General features: G+C 41.0%; 1 protein-coding gene across 1 annotated transcript in view; it reads left to right on the plus strand.

Moving 5' to 3' along the window:
- Positions 1–23,908, plus strand: part of NELL1 (neural EGFL like 1) — a 534,303-nt gene that overhangs the window by 505,055 nt on the left and 5,340 nt on the right. The window contains exons 18-19 of the mRNA XM_066619143.1: positions 12,308–12,501; positions 23,569–23,745. Of these exons, the coding sequence (XP_066475240.1) occupies positions 12,308–12,501; positions 23,569–23,745 (371 nt within the window). The remainder of the gene's footprint in view (positions 1–12,307; positions 12,502–23,568; positions 23,746–23,908) is intronic.

Here is a 23,908-nt window from a genome sequence, read left to right on the forward strand (position 1 = left end):
AGGGTCTTAATGGATCCTCCATTTCTGTCTTTCTCAAGTGTTTTTGAAGTTGGCTCTCATCCTTTTCAATACCTGCAGTCAAGAAGGTAACAAACTGAATTTGTTCAGGCTTTGAACCAATTTGTTCAAACCAGTTTTAAACTCTTTTGTGGGGGGGAAAGTATGCAAGCACCTGTGATTTCCCTTCCTCCCTTTACATTTTTACACAGTGGAATGATCTTTTGAAAGCACCTTGATTCACCAAGATTACAGGATAGCACTTTTGCCAGACTTACTAGTGAAAACTGTACAGAAAATAAAATCACTTTGCACTGATTTTCCCACCTCCAAACTGTGTTGAAGAGTCCTCAGACCACTGAAAGCAGAACAGCTGAAATATATTTGCCACAATATAAAAAATATTCTTGCTCCTAATTTTCCTTTTTTTTACTTGCTTAAAAATTCTGTTTAACAGGCAAATTAATGCTGTAGCAATTACTAGAAGGGATCCTGCTGAAATGTAGGAAAACTACAAATGGTATTCTGTGAAAAAAAAAAAATCAATAATATTTTTTTAATTTTTCAAAACAAACTGCCCTCATTTTGACCTGCAGAGTGATGTGGAAGTTCACAAGGTTAGGCAGCATTGTCCACCAGGTGTAAGCTGTAAACGGAATATGAAATTAATGAGGTTATTTTAATTAAATAGCATTGCTTAGCCATCTGCTGCTGTAGTCCAGCGCCAAAGAGATTAAACCAGTTTTTACTTGCTATTTATACTGGTCTGTAACAGGCTTTAATTTTTTGAAACAGTTATAGCTATGTAATACTGAAGCAGATTGTAATGTTTTAGAAGTACTTCAGTCAATTTCTTTTTGAATGTGACTAAAGGGACTGCTCACTGATTGCTTATAACAGTTCCACTGGCTTCAGAAATAACTGTGGAGTAGCATAAAATATGAATATTGCAAACAGATTTCTGCTAATCATATATAACTTTACAGTTCTGAAAATGATCAGCTGATGCAAAGCTCATTAAACCCGAAAAGTATTTTAGCACTCAGGTGCTTGGAGGGTTGCACAGAAGCTGCAGTGTACTTCATAATAATGCATGTGTACATATCATTGCAGACAAGTTGGACTAAGAGTTTACCTGAATTAGGGCCCAATCCTATCTAACTTTCCAGTGCTGATGCAGCTGTGCCATTGAGGCATATGCTGCATCCTGCGGTGGGGGGGGGGGCAGTCATGGAGACCTCCTCAAGGTTAAAGGAATGTTTTTCCTCTTACCTTGGAGCTGCATTGGCAATGGAAAGTTGAATAGGATAGTTGTTTACTGTGATTCCCTTCTGATTAGAATGATGTGCAACATTTGCCTGACATGCGCTGTAAATATTTGCTAATTTGCTTCTGCCCAGTATTGACATTCCAAACTGTACCTGTTGGAAACTCAGCAAACTTTTCCCCTGCAACTTTAGAACCAGTGGGTTGCACTCCCAGAAATGTGGGGAGGTCTTAGAGAATAATGCTAAGTTCATTCTGCTCAGAGCTCCAGAATTGACTGGAAAATCTAGTCTGAGCTTCAGAATGGAGTCTAAGGACCCAATCCTGTAGGGCGCAGTGCCAGTGGTACACTCGCATCGCTAGCACTGAATGTCACAAAAGTGATGTAAGGCACTTTCCTGCTGATGCTCGACATTCAGCACTGGCAGAGAGGCCAGTGCCAGGAAGATGCATTACTGAAGCATCCGGTAGTAAGTTTCCCTGCCAGTTGGCAGAAAGGCTTTTTGACGTGGGGGGAGAGAGGAACTAGGTGAAAGGGAGGGTGGACTGAGGGGTGGATTGGGCCCAGGAGGTGGGCAGGGATGGTGGCAGACTACTGCTGAATCCTATCTTCCCTTAAGTTCCCCGAAGCCTGACATGGGTCTCCTCGGTTCTGCGCCTACTAATACCAGGTGCAGATCTGAGAAGACCCATTGCCGACTGCAGGGCTCAGCAAGAGGTAAGGGAACATTTGTTCCCTTACCCCAAGGAGAATCTGGCAGCTGCCCAGCCCCACAGGATACAGCGGTGGCCATTTTTGCACTACTGTTCCACATGGCGCTTGGGCAGGTTAAGTTTGGGATGCCCATGACCTCCAGGCCTAGTGCGCCTAGCAGCAACATGCACAGCATGTGTGTGGCAGCCCCTAGCTCATTGAGGTGGCTTCACTAATCTGAGTGACTTCATATTACAGCAAGGGCTGTCAGGCATGCTAAGACTTGCCTGGTGAATACGAAATACTCTGGAGCAACGTGGGGTTGATGATCCAGATTGACCAGGAAAAAAAAAATGGTCTGGCTTCTCTTGCTTTTGGGATAGGTGTCGGAAAAGCAAGGACAAGGCTGTTACTTACCCTCTCCTCTGTTAACAGTATATGTTCAATGTGCAGTATTACATATTGTCTCATCAATATATTGAATCATAATCAGTATTTTAAAGCAGTCATTCACCTTTAGATAGATATTCCCATAGTATCTAAAGTTATTTTTAGATACCTTTAGATAGAGTCCTCATGGATAAAGCAGGAGTGTTGTATGTAACAAAGCTGTTGTTTAAGATAGACTCTGTAATGCTTTATAGACTCAGCACCCAAGTTGAAAAGGTGAGGGAGATGCTTCTTTTCTACCCACTTTATAGGGACAAGATGAAAAAGAAGCGGTATATGTCACATATGTTTATATATCACACCATTGTACCTCTATGTGAACTGAATTGATGAGTTGTCTTGGTTCCAGTAACACATCCGGTATGGAAGCACTGTGAACGGAGCAGGTGAACACATTCAACAGTACAAATCAAACTACATTTGATAAAAGCCAGGTGTCTTGGCATGTCTCAAGGATGAATTTAGCCTGCTGTCTGTCTATTTTAAGCAGGCTTTGTTTCATAAGCATTCTCTGATTATTAATGAGAGCATCTGTAGAACAGAGTGCAACCTTTATATTTCTTTTACTTAAGGACAGTCAAAAAATAATAATGTACTAGGATAGAAAATCCCTAGTGTATGAGCCTTGATAGAAAGCCCACTGCCGAGAATGATAATGAAGGTCAAATGTAGTAGCACACTCCTTTCGGAACCCCAATTATTTGTGAATCCCTCAAGTCAGTTTGGCCCTTGCTAGATGATTAATGTACAATATATATAGCCACAGTCACAATTATACTCATTGCCTTGATATAGAAAAGCTGCCTTAGTGCAATTGGACAAGGGGGAGGGGTTTGTGGGTTTTTTTTGTATTTTTTATAGGGTAGCATCCCAACAAGCTTTTCCTCTATCAGAAACTCCCTCTGTGAATAGAAGGAGCATTTTGCTCATACAAGTATGCTTTGTCCAAGCACAATACACCCTCTGATACTGATGGCAGAAGTGTTAGCTGGGATGCCACCCATAGTTCTTGTTTATTAATTACCTGTGTTACATATCTGATATGACAAAACCAAACACATTTTTCCAACTTTCTGACTGGAGTAAGATTTAACTCTCCATCAATGCAATCCTGTGCATATCTACTCACAAGTAAGTTCCATTAGGTTAAATGGGAATTACGTTCGGATAAGTGTATAGCAGTGGTTCCCAAACATTTTCAACTGGTGGCTCCCTTGACCTACTGAGCCATTGACCTGAGCTTCCCATTAGGGCTACAATCCTATACATTGTATAGAGAAGAGGGTTTTTAATGAGGATTCTGCGGCTCCCCTGGCTGGTTTCTGTGGCTTCCCAGTGAGCTACAGCTCAGAGTTTGGGGACTACTGGTGTGTAGGACTGCAGCCCAGGTTTCATGCACTACAACTCATCTACTATAATTTAACAGAGATGGAACTATATTTAAAGATGCACCATTCTTTTAAAGAACATAACACTGGTAGTTATTGTCAAGTTTTATTTATAGAAAATCAATTTTAAAAGAAAAACTCAGTGCTCTTGCAGTATTTCAAAGCCTCTCTTCTGGTTGTGGATATTTTTAGTCAAGGAACATTAAAAGTTTCCCGGGTAAAATTGTTCCATCAGTTTCATAATCTCTCTAAACCACATTAGTGATTTTAAAATGTGACTAGTTCTCCCTCTTTTTTTAAAACAATGAAATGAATTGCTTTTAAAATGACAAGTTGGATGTGAAAGTTTGTCAAAGCAGTGTTTACAGCTTTAACTTGTACATACGTTGGTTGGAAGCCTGGCATACATTTGTCACATTTGATTACTCTGTAATGGCTTAATGTACCGTTGAAGTTGAAATTAGCGCTCTGGTAGGGTTATTTTTTCTACTTCTATGTGACAGTTTATTGTCTTTTCAGCCTTGGCATGATACCTCTTAGAACTGTATATTCATGAACATACTGAAAAGATAGATACCCCACTCAAGGCAGAATAACTCTGGGATGAAGTTGGTGTCAAAAGATCAGCTTGTGTCAGGGGAATGAAGTAAATGAATTAGCATTAATGTCAAAACTGTTTCTTTCTTTCACTCTTGCTCCACCTTCTATTAATATCATAATGGGCCACAGAGGTGAGTTACTCACATAAGTAATTACACAAAAGGATACGAGAGAGACAGCAGCATCCCTCTAAAGAACCATTCCTTTGCTCCATTACTTCTGGAATGACATTACTGAGACAACCTTATCATATGATACAACCTAAACAATTTCTGGGTACAGCTAGGAGTGTAAAGATCTGTTTGGGGATAAGCACATGATTAGTAATGAGGATTTTTTTTTTTAATCCATGCACTTGTTGACGGGATTCTTTGCTATCTTTGGAAAGTGTAATTATACATATGCACCTTGAGCCATTTACTCCTGTTATAAATTTCACTTGCTCTCATTCATCCTTTTTTTTTACCCTTGCTGTTCTTCCTTCCTTCCTTCCTTCCTCTCTCCTGTTTCTTTTTGCTCATGTGCAAAGTTCTACATACCATGCACAGACAGTTTTTGCATTGCCTTCCACAACTTACTGGAAGGGTGGCAAATAAATAAATATACAGTACATACTTAGTTAAATACTGTGATGGCACTGATTCCAGTAGTTTTTGCATAATTCAGGATGGAGGGTCTAGTGGAAATGTTAGGTACAAAAATTGGTTTAATCACCTAATGGTTCGAGCCTGTACTTACGGATGTCCTTGCACCTCTTCCGTTGGTGTTGTCTGCTGAAAAGCAGTCAACACCATCGTAAAATGCGTTATGGCAGTTTATTCAGTAGTATGCTGCTGGGAAGGCTGCCTCTCCCTCCTCCCTTGGAAGTTAGCAGAAGAAGTTGTGGAGGGCATAATAAGGCGGGGAGGGAGCAAAACTGTGTGGAGAGGGGGATGTCATAGCAAAATCATTATTACAGGTCCGAGGAAACCCATTGTGGGCTGGGAGGCTTACAGAGGCGTAAGGGGATTTAAATCTTCTGAAGCTTCCCAATCAGCTCTCGGTGCAGCTGTACCAGTGGGGATGGAGGATAGGATCGGCCTCTGTTGTACAGTTTAAGAAACTGTTTGGAGTAGGGGATCCAGCTAATACCCCTTAATTTTCTAGTCATTTGGTAGTCCTCAGCTGAGCTGAAATCACTGCAGACTGGCTGCAAGTGTGAGACACAGAACACTAAGAACATATTCCGTTTACCGCTCTATACACTTGAAACTGATTGCAGTTTCCAAAATGGAATGTGTTGTTTTTGTTACCAGGAAAAGAGAGCCTCAGGTAGCTCCGTCATATACACACATCAGGATTAAAGAGGTTTGCGGGGGGGGGGGTACACACCCTGCCATGTTGCTCTACTTGCCTGGTGCAAACATCACTGCTTTTGCCCATCACTGCTTTCTCTATAGCAGGGATGGGCAAACCCTGGCCCAAGGGCCAAATCCAGCATTTAGCTGAATCTGTTCCTCCTGTGACTGAAACACTTCATTCTGGAACGCCATGCATCTGCCAGTCCCGAGATAGAGACAGTGCAGTGCTCTGGCCCGTCACATCTTTGTGGAAATCTAGTCACAATGCTTGCTGGAGCATTGCAGCATGGATGCAACGGGCCATAGCGTCACGTTGTCCAGATGTTGAGACTGGCAGTCACGTGGCACTCCGGAACACAAAGAGCTGGCAGTGCTGGGGAACATATTCTCAGTGTGCAGAGGTCGGCACTTTGTGCAGTGCTGCTCTAGAGCAGGGGTCTCCAAACCTGGGCCCGGGGGCCAGATGCGGCCTGCGGGGTGCCTCTATCTGGCCACGGCCAGCCTCTGATCCCCTGAGAGCCTCTGGCCCAGTTGATCAAACACACCAGAGTTGTGCTTGTGGGGTGGGGAAATGGGGGTCCATTTAAGTGTGTGTGCTTTATTTCTTGGGCTCTGTTGGTACTTGGAGAAATCCTGGACATTTGAGCCCATTCATTAATTCATCTCAGTCATTCATCTAAGTTCCATCTCTAATGTATTTATTTAACTGTATATTTAATTTTTTTTTCCGGCCCTCAACACCATGCCATATATTCCATGCAGCCCTTCAGCGGAAAAATTTAGAGACCCCTGCTCTATAGGACTGATTTATATGTCACCAGAATGGTGTGATTGTCATTTTCTCACCACTCTGTTCCATGCCACTCTAGTAACAAGTGACTGAGTCTAGTGACTCAGTCACATGGGGTTGCCAGCATCACTGGTAGAGCACAAGTGGCCTGCCCCTTGTGATTAAGTAATCTAAATTTGAGCTGAGCTGAGTTTTTTGTGAGTTTCTATTTTCCTGTCAAAATTTGCATTTTTGACAAGGGAGAATCTTGTGCTGAATAGATATGCAAATTGCATGAAAATCAAAAGTGTTTCACTGCTTTTCATCTGTCATGGACACAAAGTCCTGGACACAATCTTTAATCAAGCTGTATGTTGTTAGAAATTATCCATTGTCATACTGAACGAACTTGGCTTCTTCAGGTGATTTCACAAGAGCTTTGCTCATGAATAAATTTAAGATTCATACCAAAAAAAGAAGAAAAACATAGTTTACCCAAGGTGTTTTTATATCTTTTTTTTTCTAATTGCAAGTGCAATTAACATGTCTGTTTCTCATTCCTCCGTTGTTGAAATTTGAATTATTTAGTTACTGTAAATTATGCCATTCCCTAAAACTTATTTTGTACTGCGTAGGTTCTGTCCTGTATACACTTACAGTTGGGTTAGCTTTGATGAACTCAGTGGGAATTAATGTGAATAGGTTTGGGCTGTCAATCTCTTGACACAGCTGCAGTGCCAAATTTTTCACAAGGTACTGCAGTAGAGGAAGCCTCTCTCTTTCCAACTTTTATGTCCACATAATTTGGTTGTTAATCTGTTTCAGTTCCTCTCATCTCTCAAAACCTCTGCAAGCTAAACGAGTGTACTGGAAACATCTGTGTCTATTAAAGAAATGACTCTAATCCTAGTTTTAGAGACTAGTGTTCAATTGAATGAAGTTTAGCATGCCTTCCCAAAAAGTTATGAGCAGTGGCTAGCATAGGTGGATGAACGGATAAACATATGACCTTAGTAATGCAGAGTCAGAGCCATCCACAAAGCAAAGTCCTATTGGCTCCATCTATCTGAGGTGCCATATGAAATCCTTCCTTCCTTTGATTGAAAATGCTGCACATTTTACATGGGATGTGTGATGAGCAAAGCATTTGCCTTTCCTTGAGCTGCCTGTTTTTTTCAAGCAATAAGTGGGGGGGGAGGGAATGGAGAAATAACTGTTGACAGAGATTTTCTCAGAAAATTATTGTAATTTTTAAAAATGTATAATCTATTTTTTGTGCTAGCATTCAAGGCAGTTCATGATGAACTACAATAAAATAAATAAGGATAAACAGTATTTAAAAAGAGCTCTAGTTCAGTCCTGCACTACTACTATTTGAAAAGAAAATGTGTTCGTAATTTGAATGAAAATTCTGAATGTGGGTGTACATCTTATTACAAAGCTGTTTGTGCAAAACAACACTTTCAAGCCTCAGGTGAGAAAATATGCCATAAGATGTAAGACCCAAAGCTTGGCCAATTTTTCATGACCAATTCTAAAGAGAAACATGGAAGCCATCTCAAGAGTTGTGCAGTAATTGAGTAGGCTTTGACCTGCGCGCCACACATCTTTCCTTCTGAACAAAAGGAACCTTTCCTTTCAGGCAAGCCTTCTGAATTAGTGTTTTAACAAGAACATCTGAATTTTACAGGTTCTGCCCTCTCTTATAATACGTTTGCTGTTGTTTTGCTCTTGTGTCTTTATTGTAATTGATTTAGGATTTTTTGAGTTTTTTTTAGTATATTTTATAATTGTTTTAATTATGATTTTATGACTTTTTATATTTGCTGTTTTTATTAGCTTTTGTAAGCCACTTTGGGTCCTCAATTGGGAGAAATGCAGCATAAAAATACAGTAAATAACACATTGATCGGGTCCCTATGATGGTAAGGAGTTGGGGAGAGGGTTTATATGATTTCAGACATTCCCTCAAGCAGGTCTGGCACAGGCCTAGGTCAAAACTAATACCCTATGGAACCCTAAACTGGTGACCAATGCAGATGTGTAGAGCAGTTGTAATCAATGTTTCCTGTAATTTTTGCAGAGACTGCATGGAGCAACTCCAAAGTGTTTGGTGATGATGTCATTGTCGAGTTCCAGAATGCCATGACAGGACCTATGCGGGGCTCTTATTTGTGTTGCACAGCTTAGATGGAATTCTGGGTGTAATATGAGTTAAACTTAGTGGTTTTATTACAAATGCACTCTGAAGCGGGTGCCATTACATTTGACTAATGGCTCACATATTAAATAAGAAAAGCAATAAAATAATGCAGAAATTGTTATTAGCATTAGGGATGGTAATGACCTAAACAGAATTATGACAAGGTGTATTGCTGAGTTTTTTCTTTATTAATTCTTTGCTCATTTTGCTGGTTGGCTGATTTTGGCACCTCTCAGTGAAACAAGAAACCCTTAATGTACTCTCGGCAGGCAGTATTGGGGGGGGGGGTGTAAATAGGATGCCTCCTTTCCTTGGGATATATGTGCAATAGATTAAGTTGGATTTCACAGCGCAAATAGGTCTGTTGTACTGAGAATATGAATAATGTTGGTTTCCATAATTGCTAACATCTGGCTTCTCATAAATCTGTTAAATTGCACGGAAGTAGAATTAGAGCCTGTGTTGCAAGTAAAGCAATTACATGGAATTTCTTAGGCAAAATGCTCCTATACTCATCTGTGAAATTATTTTGGTTTTGAACTGTGAAATATTCTCTTCTAATCTATACTTTAACCCTGCTACATGGCATAAGAGAGAAGCCTTAACTTAGTGGATGAAGCATTGTTTGCATGAAAGCCATCAGTGCAAGATTAGTTACATTAAGTCATGTGTACCTTAAAATATAAGTGGAAGATTTTTTTATTAGTGATTGCAAGATATATATAATGCTGATGGCCCAATCCTTACCAGTACTTACCAGTCACTGTCATTGTGCCTCTTCCGCTGGTACTGGCTTGCCAGAAAGCAATTTGCACCAGTTGTAAAAGGCACTCCAGCAGCATGCTACTCAGAGTACTACTTCTATGACGCCAGATGTAATTTCAAGGCACTGGACTGACTGCATACAGGGTCCCTTTCAAGTTACATGCTTTATTAAATAGAAAACTGAGAGAGAGATAATAGAGTTAAGAGAAGGGGTGTTAAACATAAGACCAGTGGACTGTTTGTGGCCCATGAAAGTTTTTTATCTGACTCGTGTGATAGTTGGGCTCTCCCAGCACCACCATCAGCTGCTGAGCTATGCTATGCTGAGCTATGCTCTGAGGTGTCACTGCTGAAAGGGTGTCCTGCATGATAATTGTGCTCTACTACATCTTGAAACTATGATCAAGAGTTGTGTTTTCTCCCCTGCCATCTGCAGCTAATGAGTTCCTAAGTGAGAAAAAAGTGCGTATTTATGATCATCACTTGCTTAATGATATCACTTCCTGCTTAATAACTTAACTTCCAGTTTAATGACATCACTTTCAACACTTCATCAGGTGGCATGAATGCTATTCAGCCTGCTGCATGAAACGAGTCTGACAGCCCTGGTTAAGAGCGTACACATTGACATTCTTCTAAAAGATGGCCAAATTATGGCTATTTCTCTTGTCAGAAGTGAAACAGCAAAATATTCCATGCTTAAAGGTTGGTAGTGAGTTTTGTTAAATCCAGAGCAGCCAGGGGCAGTCTACATTTGAATAGATGAAGAATGAGTCTGGGGAGGCTGTTTAACCCTTGCACTGATGTCATTTTTCAGTTCAAAGTGGGTGCTTCCAAGATGCTTTTCCAGCCATGCTGGGTGTGATATAAAACATTACACTTTTGAAAGTGCTAAAACTCTTTGAATCTCACACCTCCAGAGAACAGCCTTTTGTCTTCCCTAGCTGATAATTGTGGGGGTTCCATCCAGTTGTGATTCTTGAGCTAGAAAAATACAGGACTGGGTGTGGGGAGGAGAGAGGGACTATGAAACAAAAGTGAAAGTAGGTCTATACTTCCTTTGAATGAATGACTGTTAAGGGTGCAATCCTAACCCCTTATGTCAGTGCTTTCCAGTCCTTTCCAGAACTGTCATAAGTTCAATGCAGCTGAGGTAAAGGAACAAACATTCCCTTACTTTGAGGAGGCCTCCGTGAGTGACACCCAACTGCAGGATGCAGCACATTTTCCATTGGCACCGCTATGCCAGTGCTGGAAAGCACTGACATAAGAGGTTAGGATTGTGCACTACATCTCTTCAGGAGACGGCTGCGAATACCTTCTCTCATCTATGACCTTAGAACCACCTACAAAGAATACACTGTCATTTTCTCAGCTCCCTGGAAAATCGCCTAGTCCTAGTCCTGCAAGTTGTAAACAAGGCAGCAGTTATAGAATTATGATGACAAGTGGCTCTTGTCTCAAGAGCAAGTGCCACTCCACTAATGATCTGTAATTGGATTCACACTAATTTGCCTATGCCACTTAAGTGATAGTGAAGAGTAGGCACTGTACAAAACTCCTTGATAAAATAATATTGCTGGAGTTTAAAAAATATGTGTTGCTTTAGCCCAAGGAACATGAGATTGACTTTCTCAATTTTGTACTTAACTACCACTAACCTGATTTTGCCAGAAATTAAAGCTTTAGGGAATTGTAACCTTTTTGCAAAAGATATGACAGAAGTTACAGATCATGTTTCTTTTTACCTGTACTAAGAGTTAGTTCATACTCCTGCCTTAGCTGTGTCTTTTGTACAGTTAGCTGCTCATGTGATTGATGTTGCTGTGAGAGCAGTGTAATGTCAGATGGAGGCGCTCAGAAAAGATCACAGATTAGTTTCTGTGAGTGGGGATTTCCAGCTCTGGAGCTTTTCCCAACTCTCTTGATAGCAATTCCCTGTACTCTTCCTGACCCTTCTGTGCTATAATTTCTTTTCCTCCACAAAGTATAGCTGATGGCTTTCTTTTTGTCCTATCCTTCTGATGTGGGAAACATATATTTTAAAGATCTTCTGCATCACTTTTCATGAGTTTACTAAAGCAAAGTAACAATTAGGAATAAATGATAAAAATAACAAAGAATTTTTAAAAACAAAAAGATAAATCAAGATAGAAGGAAGTTAAAATGTATTTCAAACAGGGAGGTGTTCAGCATGTGCCTTAAGGCTGAGTAGAAACCACTTTAGTATTCCTCAGGAGAGTGTATCACAGGACAGGCATTAGCAGACAGAAGGCTCTATCTTCAGCTGAGCCCTGTTAAAATTCTGTATGTAGCAGACCAGGGGAAAAGGGCCTTTCCTGACAATTTTAAGGAATGGACAAGTTCATAGGGGACTAGGCTGTCCTTATGATGGGGCTATGTTGATGACTATTTCCATTATAGATGTGCCTTTGTTCATGCACAAGCCTTTAATTTTTGCTGGTTTTTCTGCAAAACCCAGACTATTCTGCAACCTAAGTAAGAGCAATTTGTTCCTATTTACTATGAAAATAACTGTGCTTTTGTTGTTGATGTTAAACAACATTTATCCTTGTTGTATGTCCCTGGTAGGGATGTCAGCTTATAATCATTAAGCATTTAGCTCCAATAATGTGTTGAATCATAACTGTAGAAATGAGGACTAATTTTAAAATGTGTTTGCTTTCCACCCAACAAAGTGGCTGTAGAAAACTTGTCCTCTCTCGGACTGCAGACTTGTTTTCCAACCCCAGTCTTGAGTAACCTCTTAGTTCTCCCAGACAGCACCTAATTACATAGATTGCTGAAACCCAGTGCTTTCTCTTTGGTGTGCAGATATAGATGAATGCGCCTTAAGAACTCACACCTGTTGGAACGATTCAGCCTGTGTGAACCTGGCAGGGGGGTTTGATTGCCTCTGTCCATCTGGCCCATCCTGCACTGGTGACTGCCTGCATGAAGGAGGATTGAAACGGAATGGCCAGGTATGGACGCTAAAGAAGGACAGATGCTCTGTATGCTCTTGCAAGGTAAGTCTCTGTGTTGTTTGCTGTGTATAGGCCTAAACACGTTTTTAAAGCTGACTTAGGTTTACCCTGTGAATAAGCGGAACCTTTTGCTTATGTAACCTTTATTAAGAAGTTCTTTCTAAGACAACCGAATCTAGACTTGAAGCTTTAAAATAAACTGGATTCCAGGCTATTAAAAACCAGACTAGGGGCACAATCCTAACCAGGTCTACTCAGAAGTAAGTCCTATTGTGTTTAGTGGGACTTACTCACAAGAAAGTGAGGTTAGGATTGCAGCCTAAAAGGCATTAAGCCTGATACTAGTTACGTGTCACCTTAAAAACATGTTAATTCATTCCAGTAAAATTGCTATAGGTGTGTACCAGTATAAAACTAGAAACAAAGAACATCTAAACCATTTCTCTTCTTCTGAAGTTGGAGGTTTTCTAGTAGTGGCAATGAAGGAGTAGCCAAGAGCCAGTTGCAAGTCACTGAAAAGATGAACACAACTAGAAACGAAAGATCCTCTATCAGGGAAAAGATCTCTGACATGACTCTCGCCATCCTGTACTTAGAGAACATTTGATGAGGTCATGCTCTGAGTGCCCTGATCATCTGAAGTTGGACTGGTGTCTCCAGGACCAGCATTCTCTGTTTGCACCAAGCTTGTTAGGGAATGCTCTCCCCTGACTGGCACTCTAAACTGTTGTGAAGCCCCACTTCATGATATACTCCATGTTGTGAAGTAAAGGTAAAACTATGAATAAGGTACAGTTACTTTCTCAAAGTAGTAAAAATCTGTACCTTTATTTCACCATGTGGAAGCAGATTTATAAAGATGCTAACACAAGGGGAAATAAGAGTTGTTTGAAACAAGATGGTGAGGTAAAAATGCAACCAAGAAATTAAGGCTGCAATCCTAACCACGCTTTCCTGAGAGTAAGCCCCATTGAACAAAATAGGACTTATTTCTGAGTAGACCTGGTTAGGATTGTGCCCTTAATCACAGTGCATGAAGTCCTGTGATTCTTTGTAGGGGCATATTAGAAAGTTCATTATAATCAATATTTATATACTATTTTACAACAAAAAAATATGTTGAGGAGGAGGAGCACCACAGTGCCCAATAAGCAGGTAAGGCTAATTTTATGCCATACAGCCACAGAAACTTCAGTTGAACGTGAAATTGGGCACAGAGGGAAGGAATGCTTAACCTTTTCCCATGTGCAGCATTTTCCCACTGAAAATGTTCTTAACAGCTTTTAGCCCAATAATACTTCTTCTCCAAAGAACACTGAAAACTCATTTGTGCTGTCCTGGAACAGGAGGCTTTAAGGCTAGTGAAGAGCACCATTAATTTGCTTAAGCAGCCTAACTGGGTGCAGGATTGCTGCCTAACCTACAAGCCAAGTTTTTGTGGTTGCTTTTTGTAAAACAATTTCTGTTGAACAAAGGAGCAGTTTAATATACTGTATAAGACATCTGGCTTGCTGTTTTAGAATTATAATAGCTGGTATTCTCATTTTAGTTAGTCTTGTAATTTATGTCTTGTCTGTTATTTTTCTTTGTGTAGTTATTGCTCGTAATGAATATTTAAGCCAAGAATATGAAAGTACATAATTTGATTACCACTCACTGTTGATATCCTTATTTATGAACAATATGTTGTCTGTCTGTTTACACTAAAGATTCTGAAACTGCTCACTCATTTCTCAAAAGTGTGTGGTGTACAATACAGAATTGAAAGAAGAATGCAACTTTGTTCTGCATGCTTGAGGAACTTTAGAATTGGTTTTAGTTTTTGAAATGGTAAACATAGCAAATTTGTCAAAGATGAAGGTTGCTTGGAACATTGGTTTCAGCAGTATTTCAGCAACAGAAATGACCCCAGTTCTCCACTGCTCTCCTGCTTTATTGCAAGTTGTATTGCACCATGATCATTCAAAATACACATGGGGCAGTGTGGATAGTTCTGACAAGCACAAAATAGTGCACTTTGAAGTTGGCTGAAGGAACTGCTGGAAGAAAAATGGCCCAGTTAACTCAATATGCATGCATTTAACCCAATATGCAGGCAATTCCCCCAAAGAATGATCTTGCAGTCAGGAATTATTGATAGCAGGATTGCCTATAATTTCAGCCTAGATGCAATAACTGAAAGAAAAAGAGATTCATGCATGAGCAGGACATCCACAGCTGTCATCTCCTCTGATGCACACATCCATGTGCTATGATGCATGCATATGCCACCTGATTGAATCCATCAGTACTATAGACTGATGCCCATGCTGTCAGAGATTATTGTTGCAGAATTTGGTTGATAAGAAGTCCCAGAATGACCTCTTTCGGTGGACTGTCCATCATTTTCTTAAGCACAAAACAGGTACCTTAAATAGCTGCAGTGGTATCATTCATTTGATCATATATTTGTGGGAGCTTTAGCTCTTAAAGTTTCTCAGTGGCTTGAGGAAGTTTAATCATCTGTCAAGAACAAATTGTACTGTTTATGGGGCTTAATACAATTTATTGCTAATTGTTAATGACTATTAACATTTGTTTTAATGTTCACTAACTACCCACACCAGTAAATTATGTGCAATGTCTGCACTTCCCTGCCATAAGTGTTTTAATTGAAATGGAGATGATGTCTTAATTCACATAAACTAAGATCTCACACTGTATGATGTTTGTTGCCTGAAATCTCAGTTTGTTGAAGTAGCCAGAAAAAAAAAACCCTAATTGACTTTTACTGCTCTGTAGTTGCATGTGTGGACTGAGCAAGCACATCTCATGAATAATGTTATTCCATTCTGGCACAGTGCGCCCACGATAGGGCCATGTGAAAGCAGCACAACATTTTATTTTTCTGGATAAGTGAAAAGATGAGGGATTACTGCAGACATAATAGTGCTGCTAATCCCTTCTAAATATACTGGTATTTGTTCCTATGGATGAGGACAAAATTTACTAAAACATTAAAATTCTAACAGATTAATTAGCTGAGTGCATTCATTACGAAAGTAGCCTGAAGTAGAATTTCTTTGCTTCCTCAGAAGTACATCCCTCAAGCCTGATGAGAAGTATTACAGGCTTGGCAGAGCCTCGTTGTCTTTAATCGTATTTTGTTGTTGTTTTCTCATAAATAAAGCAGCTTGACTGAGCAAAGAGTATGGAACAGAGTCTTTAGAAGGTCTGGTAAAACACTTATCAGAAAACAGCTTGGTTTCCCCTCGTCCCCCACAACTGATTCCAAAATTCAGGTATTGAATCACTAAGACCCTGACAGGGTCTGACCACTGACCAACTATCATAGATACTCGCCTATAAGGTAATATATTTTTAGCAGCATAGATAATCTCATCGTCCTATCTGCAGGTCACTCAGGGATCAGGGCAGTTTGGGGATGTTGCAGCAGCCAGAAGCCCAGAAGAGCGGCAGGCATGCGTTCACCTTGTGCAATTTCATGCTCTGACTGGCCAAGCTTTACCTCTCACAATTGCTCCTTCTTGCAGGAACTTTGCAAGTAGCCAGAAGGTCAATCAGGCAGGCAGCCGCTGGGTCTTAGAGCTGCCAGATACAAACACAGTACTGTACCATTTTAATAGAGACCTGAGGACCTACGTTTTTTGGTATAAGTGGGGAGCCTCAGAATTATAGTCAGACACCCCCTAAGTTTTACTCCCAACTTATCTGAGGGTCACAGAAAATTCCATAATTGTGGTTCAAAACCTGTGACTTATCTGCGGGATCAACTTATATTTGAGTATCTACAGTACTCCTTCCATTCCTGCTTAATAGACAATGACACAATGGGGAGTTCTCACTTTAGGCTTCTTTGACAGGCATCTGTTTGGGGCTTCCTGTGACAATTGCAATATTTTATCTTTTCTCTCTCTCTCTCTCTCTCAATTGGAAGGGCCCATTCAAGCACCCTTAGCATCATTTTCCAGGGTCCCTGGTGCCTAGGATGTTACTTTTCCAGCATTCAAAGTATAAAACCTCCTTTATGAAACAGATTATTCAGGAGACATTATCCCTTGCACCCACCTTCACACAAATGAGAAGTGGGTCACTGTAGAGATGGGAATCCTGGTGTCATTACCTGAGGTGCATTTAATAATAATAATAATAATAATAATAATAATTAATAACAGTATTTATATACCGCTTTTCAACAAAAAGTTCCCAAAGTGGTTTACAGGGGAAAAAAAATCAAATATTTTTTGTAAAATTTAAACGTGCGTAACATGGAGGAAAAGTACTTCATATGCAGGAATCCTGAGCCGATTGAACAGCTCATTGGTGGACAGGGACGCATGGGATAGTGCAACAAACACTTTGAAGACAGATAACAGTAGCGGGGAAGGGAACTCAAAAGAAAGCAAGTCAGTACGTCTAAATAATGTAAGCCTTTCCTTTGCAGCTAGGTCTTAAGTGTAAGTACTTGTTATGTTGGCATCCTTCAGTCTCGGAAGACTATGGTGTCACGCTCTGAATGGTGGTTCTGGAACAGAGTGTCCTCTCCAGTGCGCGAAGCCTGGGTAAAGTAGGTATGGAGGATAGGCTGTTACCCATGCAGCAAATCCCCCCTCTCCACGTCACTGAAATGGTCCAATGGAAAGGCAGAAGCCAATATGGTTGGTTCCAGCGGCGTCGCAGGAGTTGCCAGAACGTGACTGTGTTCAGCCATGAACTACCTTAGGGACTCCGGCTCCGGATTTTGCCTCGAGGTTGACTCCTGAAGCCTTTTCCATAACTGGATGTAGCCACAAGGCAGTGGAGGTTTGGGATCAGAGTTTTCCTTCTTTCAGATGAGCTGCCTTCCCAGGCTAACGAGTCCCATCTACCCGGTGGCTGTTTAGTCGCCTCTTACGACAAGTATAGCCAAACTGAGGGCCTATTCTTATCCCCAGCCCCCAGGGGAAAAGTACTTGTTATAAAGCAAGCAAAAGAGAAGAAGAGGGGAGCAAAAAAACAACAACAACACATCTTTTTTTTTTTAAAGGAGGCATATAATGGCACAGGCATGGAGGGGAAAAAGTAGGGCAAAAAAATATAGGAAATTATGTGGGTTTTCTAGATAGTTTCCTGGGGTTAGGAAATTTGAGGGTTTTCTGTTATAAGGAATGATGGAAAAGGGAAGAAAGGGGGCATTGTAAGAAAAAGAAGAGGAAGAGGTTAATGGCAAAAGTCTGTAGCTGGAGAGCAGTTCTATGTAGCTTGAGCTACATACATTTGAAGCAGTTGCTTGACTCAGTTGCTTAATCAGTTAATGAATTAGACCAAGTGCTTGAAATGGTCCCCATTGCTGTAAAACACCATTGACTAAGGGATCTGCAGACATCTAGCAACATGTGTTCCACACATCTCTTCAATTGCTTTCCTTAAATGTTCAAGTATTGCAGGTTTTCTACAACGAAGTGTGTAAGAATGAGAGATCATTAAAATGTGGGTACATTTTTTAAAGACACCCTATATACAGAGGAGGAGATGTCTCTATAGAGGGTGTCTGTACATGGGGAATCTTCGGATCTGGAATCTGTGGTTTCAGTTATCCACAGCTCTTCAGTCCCTTGCAGCCCTGCTGCCCCTTGCATTCATTACCTTCCATTTTCTTCACTAACAAGCAGTCATTTTTCTTCCTTTTACAGACACTACATGAGTAACATGCAGACAGGAAGTATGTGTGCTGTGGGAGCAAACTAAGCGAACATTAACAGGAAACAGGACAGTTCCAGCTTCCTGTTAGCCTTCTGTGTCCTGCCTGCTTTTTGCTATCATCCTGTAGTATCTGTTAAAGCAAGAAACATGACTGCTTTTTAATGATGAAAAAGGAAGGTAATGACCAGGAGACTGAGGAGCATTGCATCTATAGGGGTTCCCCTGTATCCATGGTTTTTGTATCAGTGGGGGGCCTGAAACAGATACCCATGGTTACAGGGGGACACCTTTTGTTGTTCTTTTGCAACATCCAATAATCATTGATACAGCATCAGGGGGGCATTATTTATTTTTTCCATTGTGATGCTTGCATTTCCTGCCTAGTCATAATTTAATTCCAGAAAGATTTTTTAACACCACTTTTAAAAGCTTTAGGAAAATTCCTTGTTAAATTTATCATATTTATCATACTTTTCATTTTGTGAAACTTCACATTATTCAGAAGTACTAGATGCCCCCATGCCACTGAGATAAAGTCATCTGTTTAATAGTGACGGTGATCATGGTAGTTTTTGTTCTTATTTTATCAGCTGAAAAGAAAAAAAAAGATTCTAACTTGTTCATTCTGTTCACATAGTGAAAGGATTATTTAGAAATTGCAAAGGTTATTTTAGAGGTGGAAATTTGACACTTCAAAGCAACAAGAGACTTGATGTACCGTAAAAGGCTATATATTTGTGACACTGAAATATTGATGTCAAATTGCTCGCTGCAGAGTGCAAAGAGAACAAGTTTGTATACATAACATAAAATACTATAGGAATGTGAAGTGTATAATTGTGAGTTTGTGGGCTAATGTGCTGGGAAATTCTTATTAAATTCAGATAGATTCACCACGTATATGAACTAATTTGCAGAATACATTTAATTTGCCTAATTTGTCATTGGGGGGGGGGCTTTCACACAAGCACACACAAAATAATATAATAATAATAATATACAGTATTTATATACCGCCTTTCTTGGTCTTTATTCAAGACTTTATTCAAGGCGGTTTACACAGGCAGGCTTATTAAATCCACGCAGGGATTTTTACAAATTGAAAGAAGGTTCTCTCTTTCAAGAACCACCACATTCAAGCTGTTACACTCCGATCTGGTTTAACATTCTGGCCTCCATCCTCCCACGCTCCAAGCAGATGGAACAGCTCAGCTGCAGCTTGCCAGCTGCTTCAAGGTCGCACGGTACCGGTGGCCTCGAACTGGCGACCTTGTGGATGTTAATTTTCAGGCAAATGGAGGCTCTACCCTCTAGACCAGACCTCCTGCCCTTTTGTACCTACAAAATGGTACAGTGTTGGTCCTGGTGCTTCTCACCCCAGGGGCTGCAGCCCCCATTTGCCACATCCTGACCTGGAAGTAATTGTGGTGACGTTATTGTCACAATTACTTACGCACCACCTCCTCTTTTCTCCCTTTGGAAAAAAGGGGGGAGTACGGAGATGGCCCAGGCTTCAGTGGAGCCTTTTGTGCCACTGCTAAGTTTAGCAGCAGTGCAAAAGGTTGCATCAGAGGTTGAAAGAGGTGTGCATGCCTCCTCCAATATTGAAGGAGACGAGCGCCACTCCAACCAGCTACTCAACCATTTTGAGGGCCGTCCCCATTGTTTAAAGGGGAGAAGAGGAGGGTGGCCCTCAGACGCGGTCAGAAACTGGCCAATTGTGGCTGCAGGAGTTCAGCCACTGTCAGCATAGTTCCCCACCGATCTGAGAACTGCTCTCCTTTAAAGAAAGGGGAGGAGAAGAGGGTGGCCCTCAGATCAATGAGGAACCATGCTGACAGTAACTGTGGGAGTGCAGCCATTGTCAGTGTGGTTCCAGACCACTGGAAAAAACTGGAGCCCTGGCCAGCAGGCTGTATCCAGCGCCTGGAAAAAGTTTTCCATGTCCTGCATAGCACTTACCACTCAGTGTTGCTGCCTCGTATATTTCCAGCCCATCTTGTCAGAAAGTCACACTGGGCAGCTGCTTCCACTGTCTATTGCCCCAGCAGCAGGCTCTGAGTACTGATTTTGGTGCAGAAGTGGCTACCCAGAGTGATTTTCTGACAAGTTCAGCTGGAAAGATAAGAGGCAGCAGCATGGACTGATACGTACCATGCAAGACGGGGAAGGCTTTTCGCTGCGCAGAAGTCTGTGGTTTGGAAACGGCCACTCCAGACAATTTTAAATATTTATTCTTATTATTATGTACCAACTTATTGGGTTGCTGGATTGAGAGGAAAACCATGTTTAGGGTCACAGTCACAAAAGTGTGGGGAGACCTAGAGTTTTATGAATCATCATTGAGTATTGAACAGGTCACTTTATTAAGACTGCATAACCTCAAGGCCCTGCAGCAGACTCGGGGCCCAATCCTATCAACTTTCCAGCACCAGTGTAGCCCTAATGCAAATGTTCCCATACCTTGAGGAGGCCTCTGTGACTGGCTCCCCACCACAGGATGCAGGACACACCCCAATGGCACGGCTACACCGGCACTGGAAAATTGATAGGATTGGACCCTCAGTGCTTAGCATCCAGCTTATCTTTCCAAGGTGGTGTTGTGATTGACAATCTATTCTCCTCCCTTTTACTTGCTACGTTTACTGCATTAGCTAAGAGAGGCTAAAGAGGGACAAGAGCTATCCTGCTTTAAACAGGGCAACAAATCTGCAGCACTTGTTGGGCTCCCTCCCTGCCATATCATCAACAAAACCTTGTTCTTAAAACAGCTGAAATTTTGGTTGAATTTAATTGCTCAGCAAATGAGTGAACCAACTCAAAAATTTAGAACACACACACATATGCACTCCTCATTAGTATTCTTGGTTTTCGTTTTAAGCTGCGTGTGTAAAAGTATTGAAATTGTTTATTCACCTATAATAACAGGTAGAGTTTCCAGCACAATAATCCCTATAATTATCAGCCCCACAATTTGAATAAACCCATCTTCTCTTTTTTATCACTCCAGCACATACTGTCAGATATTTTGTACATTTGAAAACAATCTTGATGCTTTAGTTATCATAAGGATTCTAATTTAATCTGTAGCCATTCAAGTGTGCAGGATTCTACTCGAATAATATTTTGCAGTTTTGGTAGAAAAACTTTATTTCAGAGAGGTTAGAATGAAACTGTTTTCAAACTGAATTTAAAGACATGGGTCAGATAAAACAGTTTTACATCCCACACCCACTGATTTCAATGGGAGATCTAGAGGATGAAAGCTAGGGTGATATATTTTGACCTGCTGTTTTATCTGATAAGCTGTACGTAAAGAAGTTAAGAAAAACTATAGCTAGATATCAGTGTTGGTGAAAGGATGATAATCTCCTTCATTAACTTTCTCTATTACATTTCTTTGTCAAGCCTGATTTTCCAGTGTAATGTGTTCCTGTTAAATTAATGGAGCCACCTGTTCAGCTACAATTTATGAAAAATATTATCTTGTCTACTGCATACTAATTTTAAAAGTTGCAACAAATACTATCGCTTAGTGACAGTTATATAATGGATCATAAAAACATCTGTTTACTCAGTGTGTATCCAGAGTTTCATCAACCCATGTTAAAAGAAAAAAAAATCATTGAGTTCCAGAACTTTTCTATATATCCACTTTCTTTCTGCTAAAAATGTTTGTCTTACTCATATACAATGTATTCCCTAGGGATGTCTACTCAGAAATAAGTTTGTTATTTTAGCGGGACTTACCCCCAGGTAAGTGTTTATAAGATACAACCTGAAACTTGTTGTTTTTTATTGTAAACATACCATTCTGATTCTTGAGAGCACACCACTGCCTTGCATAAGTAAAACAGAAAGAACCTGTTTGAAAGATGCTAAGCTAACCAGAATTTGGGATGCTGTAATATTAGCTAGAAAAGTGAAAGCAGGAGACCAAAAATGGACAAAATAGAGTAGACAGTGATTAACATGATCCACTTTAACAGTGCAAGAAATAAAACTAATGATCCCATCTTTGATGTCTAGGGAAGTGTATGTACTACTTAAGTACATACATATATAAATCACCCCAAAATTGCTGTCAGTGAGAACATTCATTCCATAAGCAAAAGACACCTTCTGCATAGGGAAAGGCATCTTTGCATGCAATCCAACAGCTGAATTTACTAGTCAAGGAAACATTAATTGCTTCTTACAAACATTAATATGCTTTTGTTTACTTTCCTACAATAAAAAGTGATTTCATTACCAGCAAGTAGTGTGTAATTAATCATATAAGCCAGTGGTTCTCAAAGTCTCTGGGAGAGTTTGAGAGCCACTAAGTTCTTGTGTGGGCGGGAGGGGGGAGGCAGCAGCGCGATCCCCAGGATAGCAGTACTCAGGGGGGCTGCAGGGGCTTGGGTACACGTGCCCAAGCCCCTGCAGCCTCCCAGGGGTGTGTGGAGCCTGGTGCGATCTGCAGCAGGGCTCCCCACAGCAGTGAAAGTAGATGCGGAGCGATCGCGCCCCGCCTCCGCTAAAGTGGAAGTGGAGCGTGATCACTCCGCATCTACTTTCACTGCTGCGGGGAGCCCTGCTGCAGGTCGCGCCGGGCTCCCCGCACCCCCGAGAGGCTGCAGGGGCTTGGGTCCGTGTACCCAAACCCCTGCAGCCCCCCCTGAGCAGCAGGATCATGGATCCCCCTGAGCAGCAGGATCCAGGATCCCCAGGATCGCACTGCTGCCTCCTCCCTGACACCAGGCTGCCTCTGCCCCTCAAGGGGGCAGAGGCCAGGGCTCACAGGCTGGGGCATTGCGACGCCCCAGTTTGAAAAGCCCTGATATAAGCTATAGACTGATTAGCTCTTCTTACATGGTTGATGAGTAGCAATTCTTATAAAGAGAAAAAAACTTTTATGGGTGCATCACCATGAGTGTTACTTAGAGTAAAATTGACAAGGTTATCGGTGGGAGAAGTTGTATCACGGCACTTTCCTAGTATTAAGTTTTGCAGATACTTACATGTTATATATCATACTAAGGTTCTTTTAAAGCTAACTTAGATCCAAAAATACTCCTGGGCAAAAGCTTGTGCAACCTCTTGTACATGTGATACAAAAGCTACCTTTTCATTGACCTGTATCGCCTATTACACAAACCCCTGAGCTGATAGCTGTTTACTCACATTCTTTGACTGCAACCCATAAACAAATATTTCATTAACTGATGAGTAAGAATGCATGTGAGTTCTGTACACCTATACCCTTCATATGAGTTTCTGAAAAGTGGCTATTAATCTTCAGAAGCAGTTGTATTCATGAGATGTTCACTATTATCATTTTGCCGATGAAATACACTTTCTAATTCAGGCATGTCTCAATTCCCTGTAAACTTACCCCAATTTAATTTCATTGATTAATATTAGTGATTACTTTTTTCTTGATAGGATGGCAAGATATTCTGTCGACGGACTGCTTGTGATTGTCAGAATCCCAGTGTTGATTTCTTCTGTTGCCCAGAATGTGATACTAGAGTCACCAGTCAATGCTTAGACCAGAATGGGCACAAGTTGTACCGAAGTGGAGACAACTGGACATACAGCTGTCAGCAGTGCCGCTGTCTGGTACGGAAGTTTACAAATCTTTCAAGAAATGCAAGAGCAGTAAAAATGTGGCAAACCATACTCAAAAGTCAAGAGGACGCATTAGCAAAATTCTTTTCCTCTTCTTATGATACAACATGGCCAAGTAATGTCAAAAACATCAAGCCCCACACTGGGGCGGCAG

This window comes from Tiliqua scincoides, chromosome 1 (assembly GCF_035046505.1).
Source record: "Tiliqua scincoides isolate rTilSci1 chromosome 1, rTilSci1.hap2, whole genome shotgun sequence".
NCBI lineage: Eukaryota > Metazoa > Chordata > Lepidosauria > Squamata > Scincidae > Tiliqua > Tiliqua scincoides.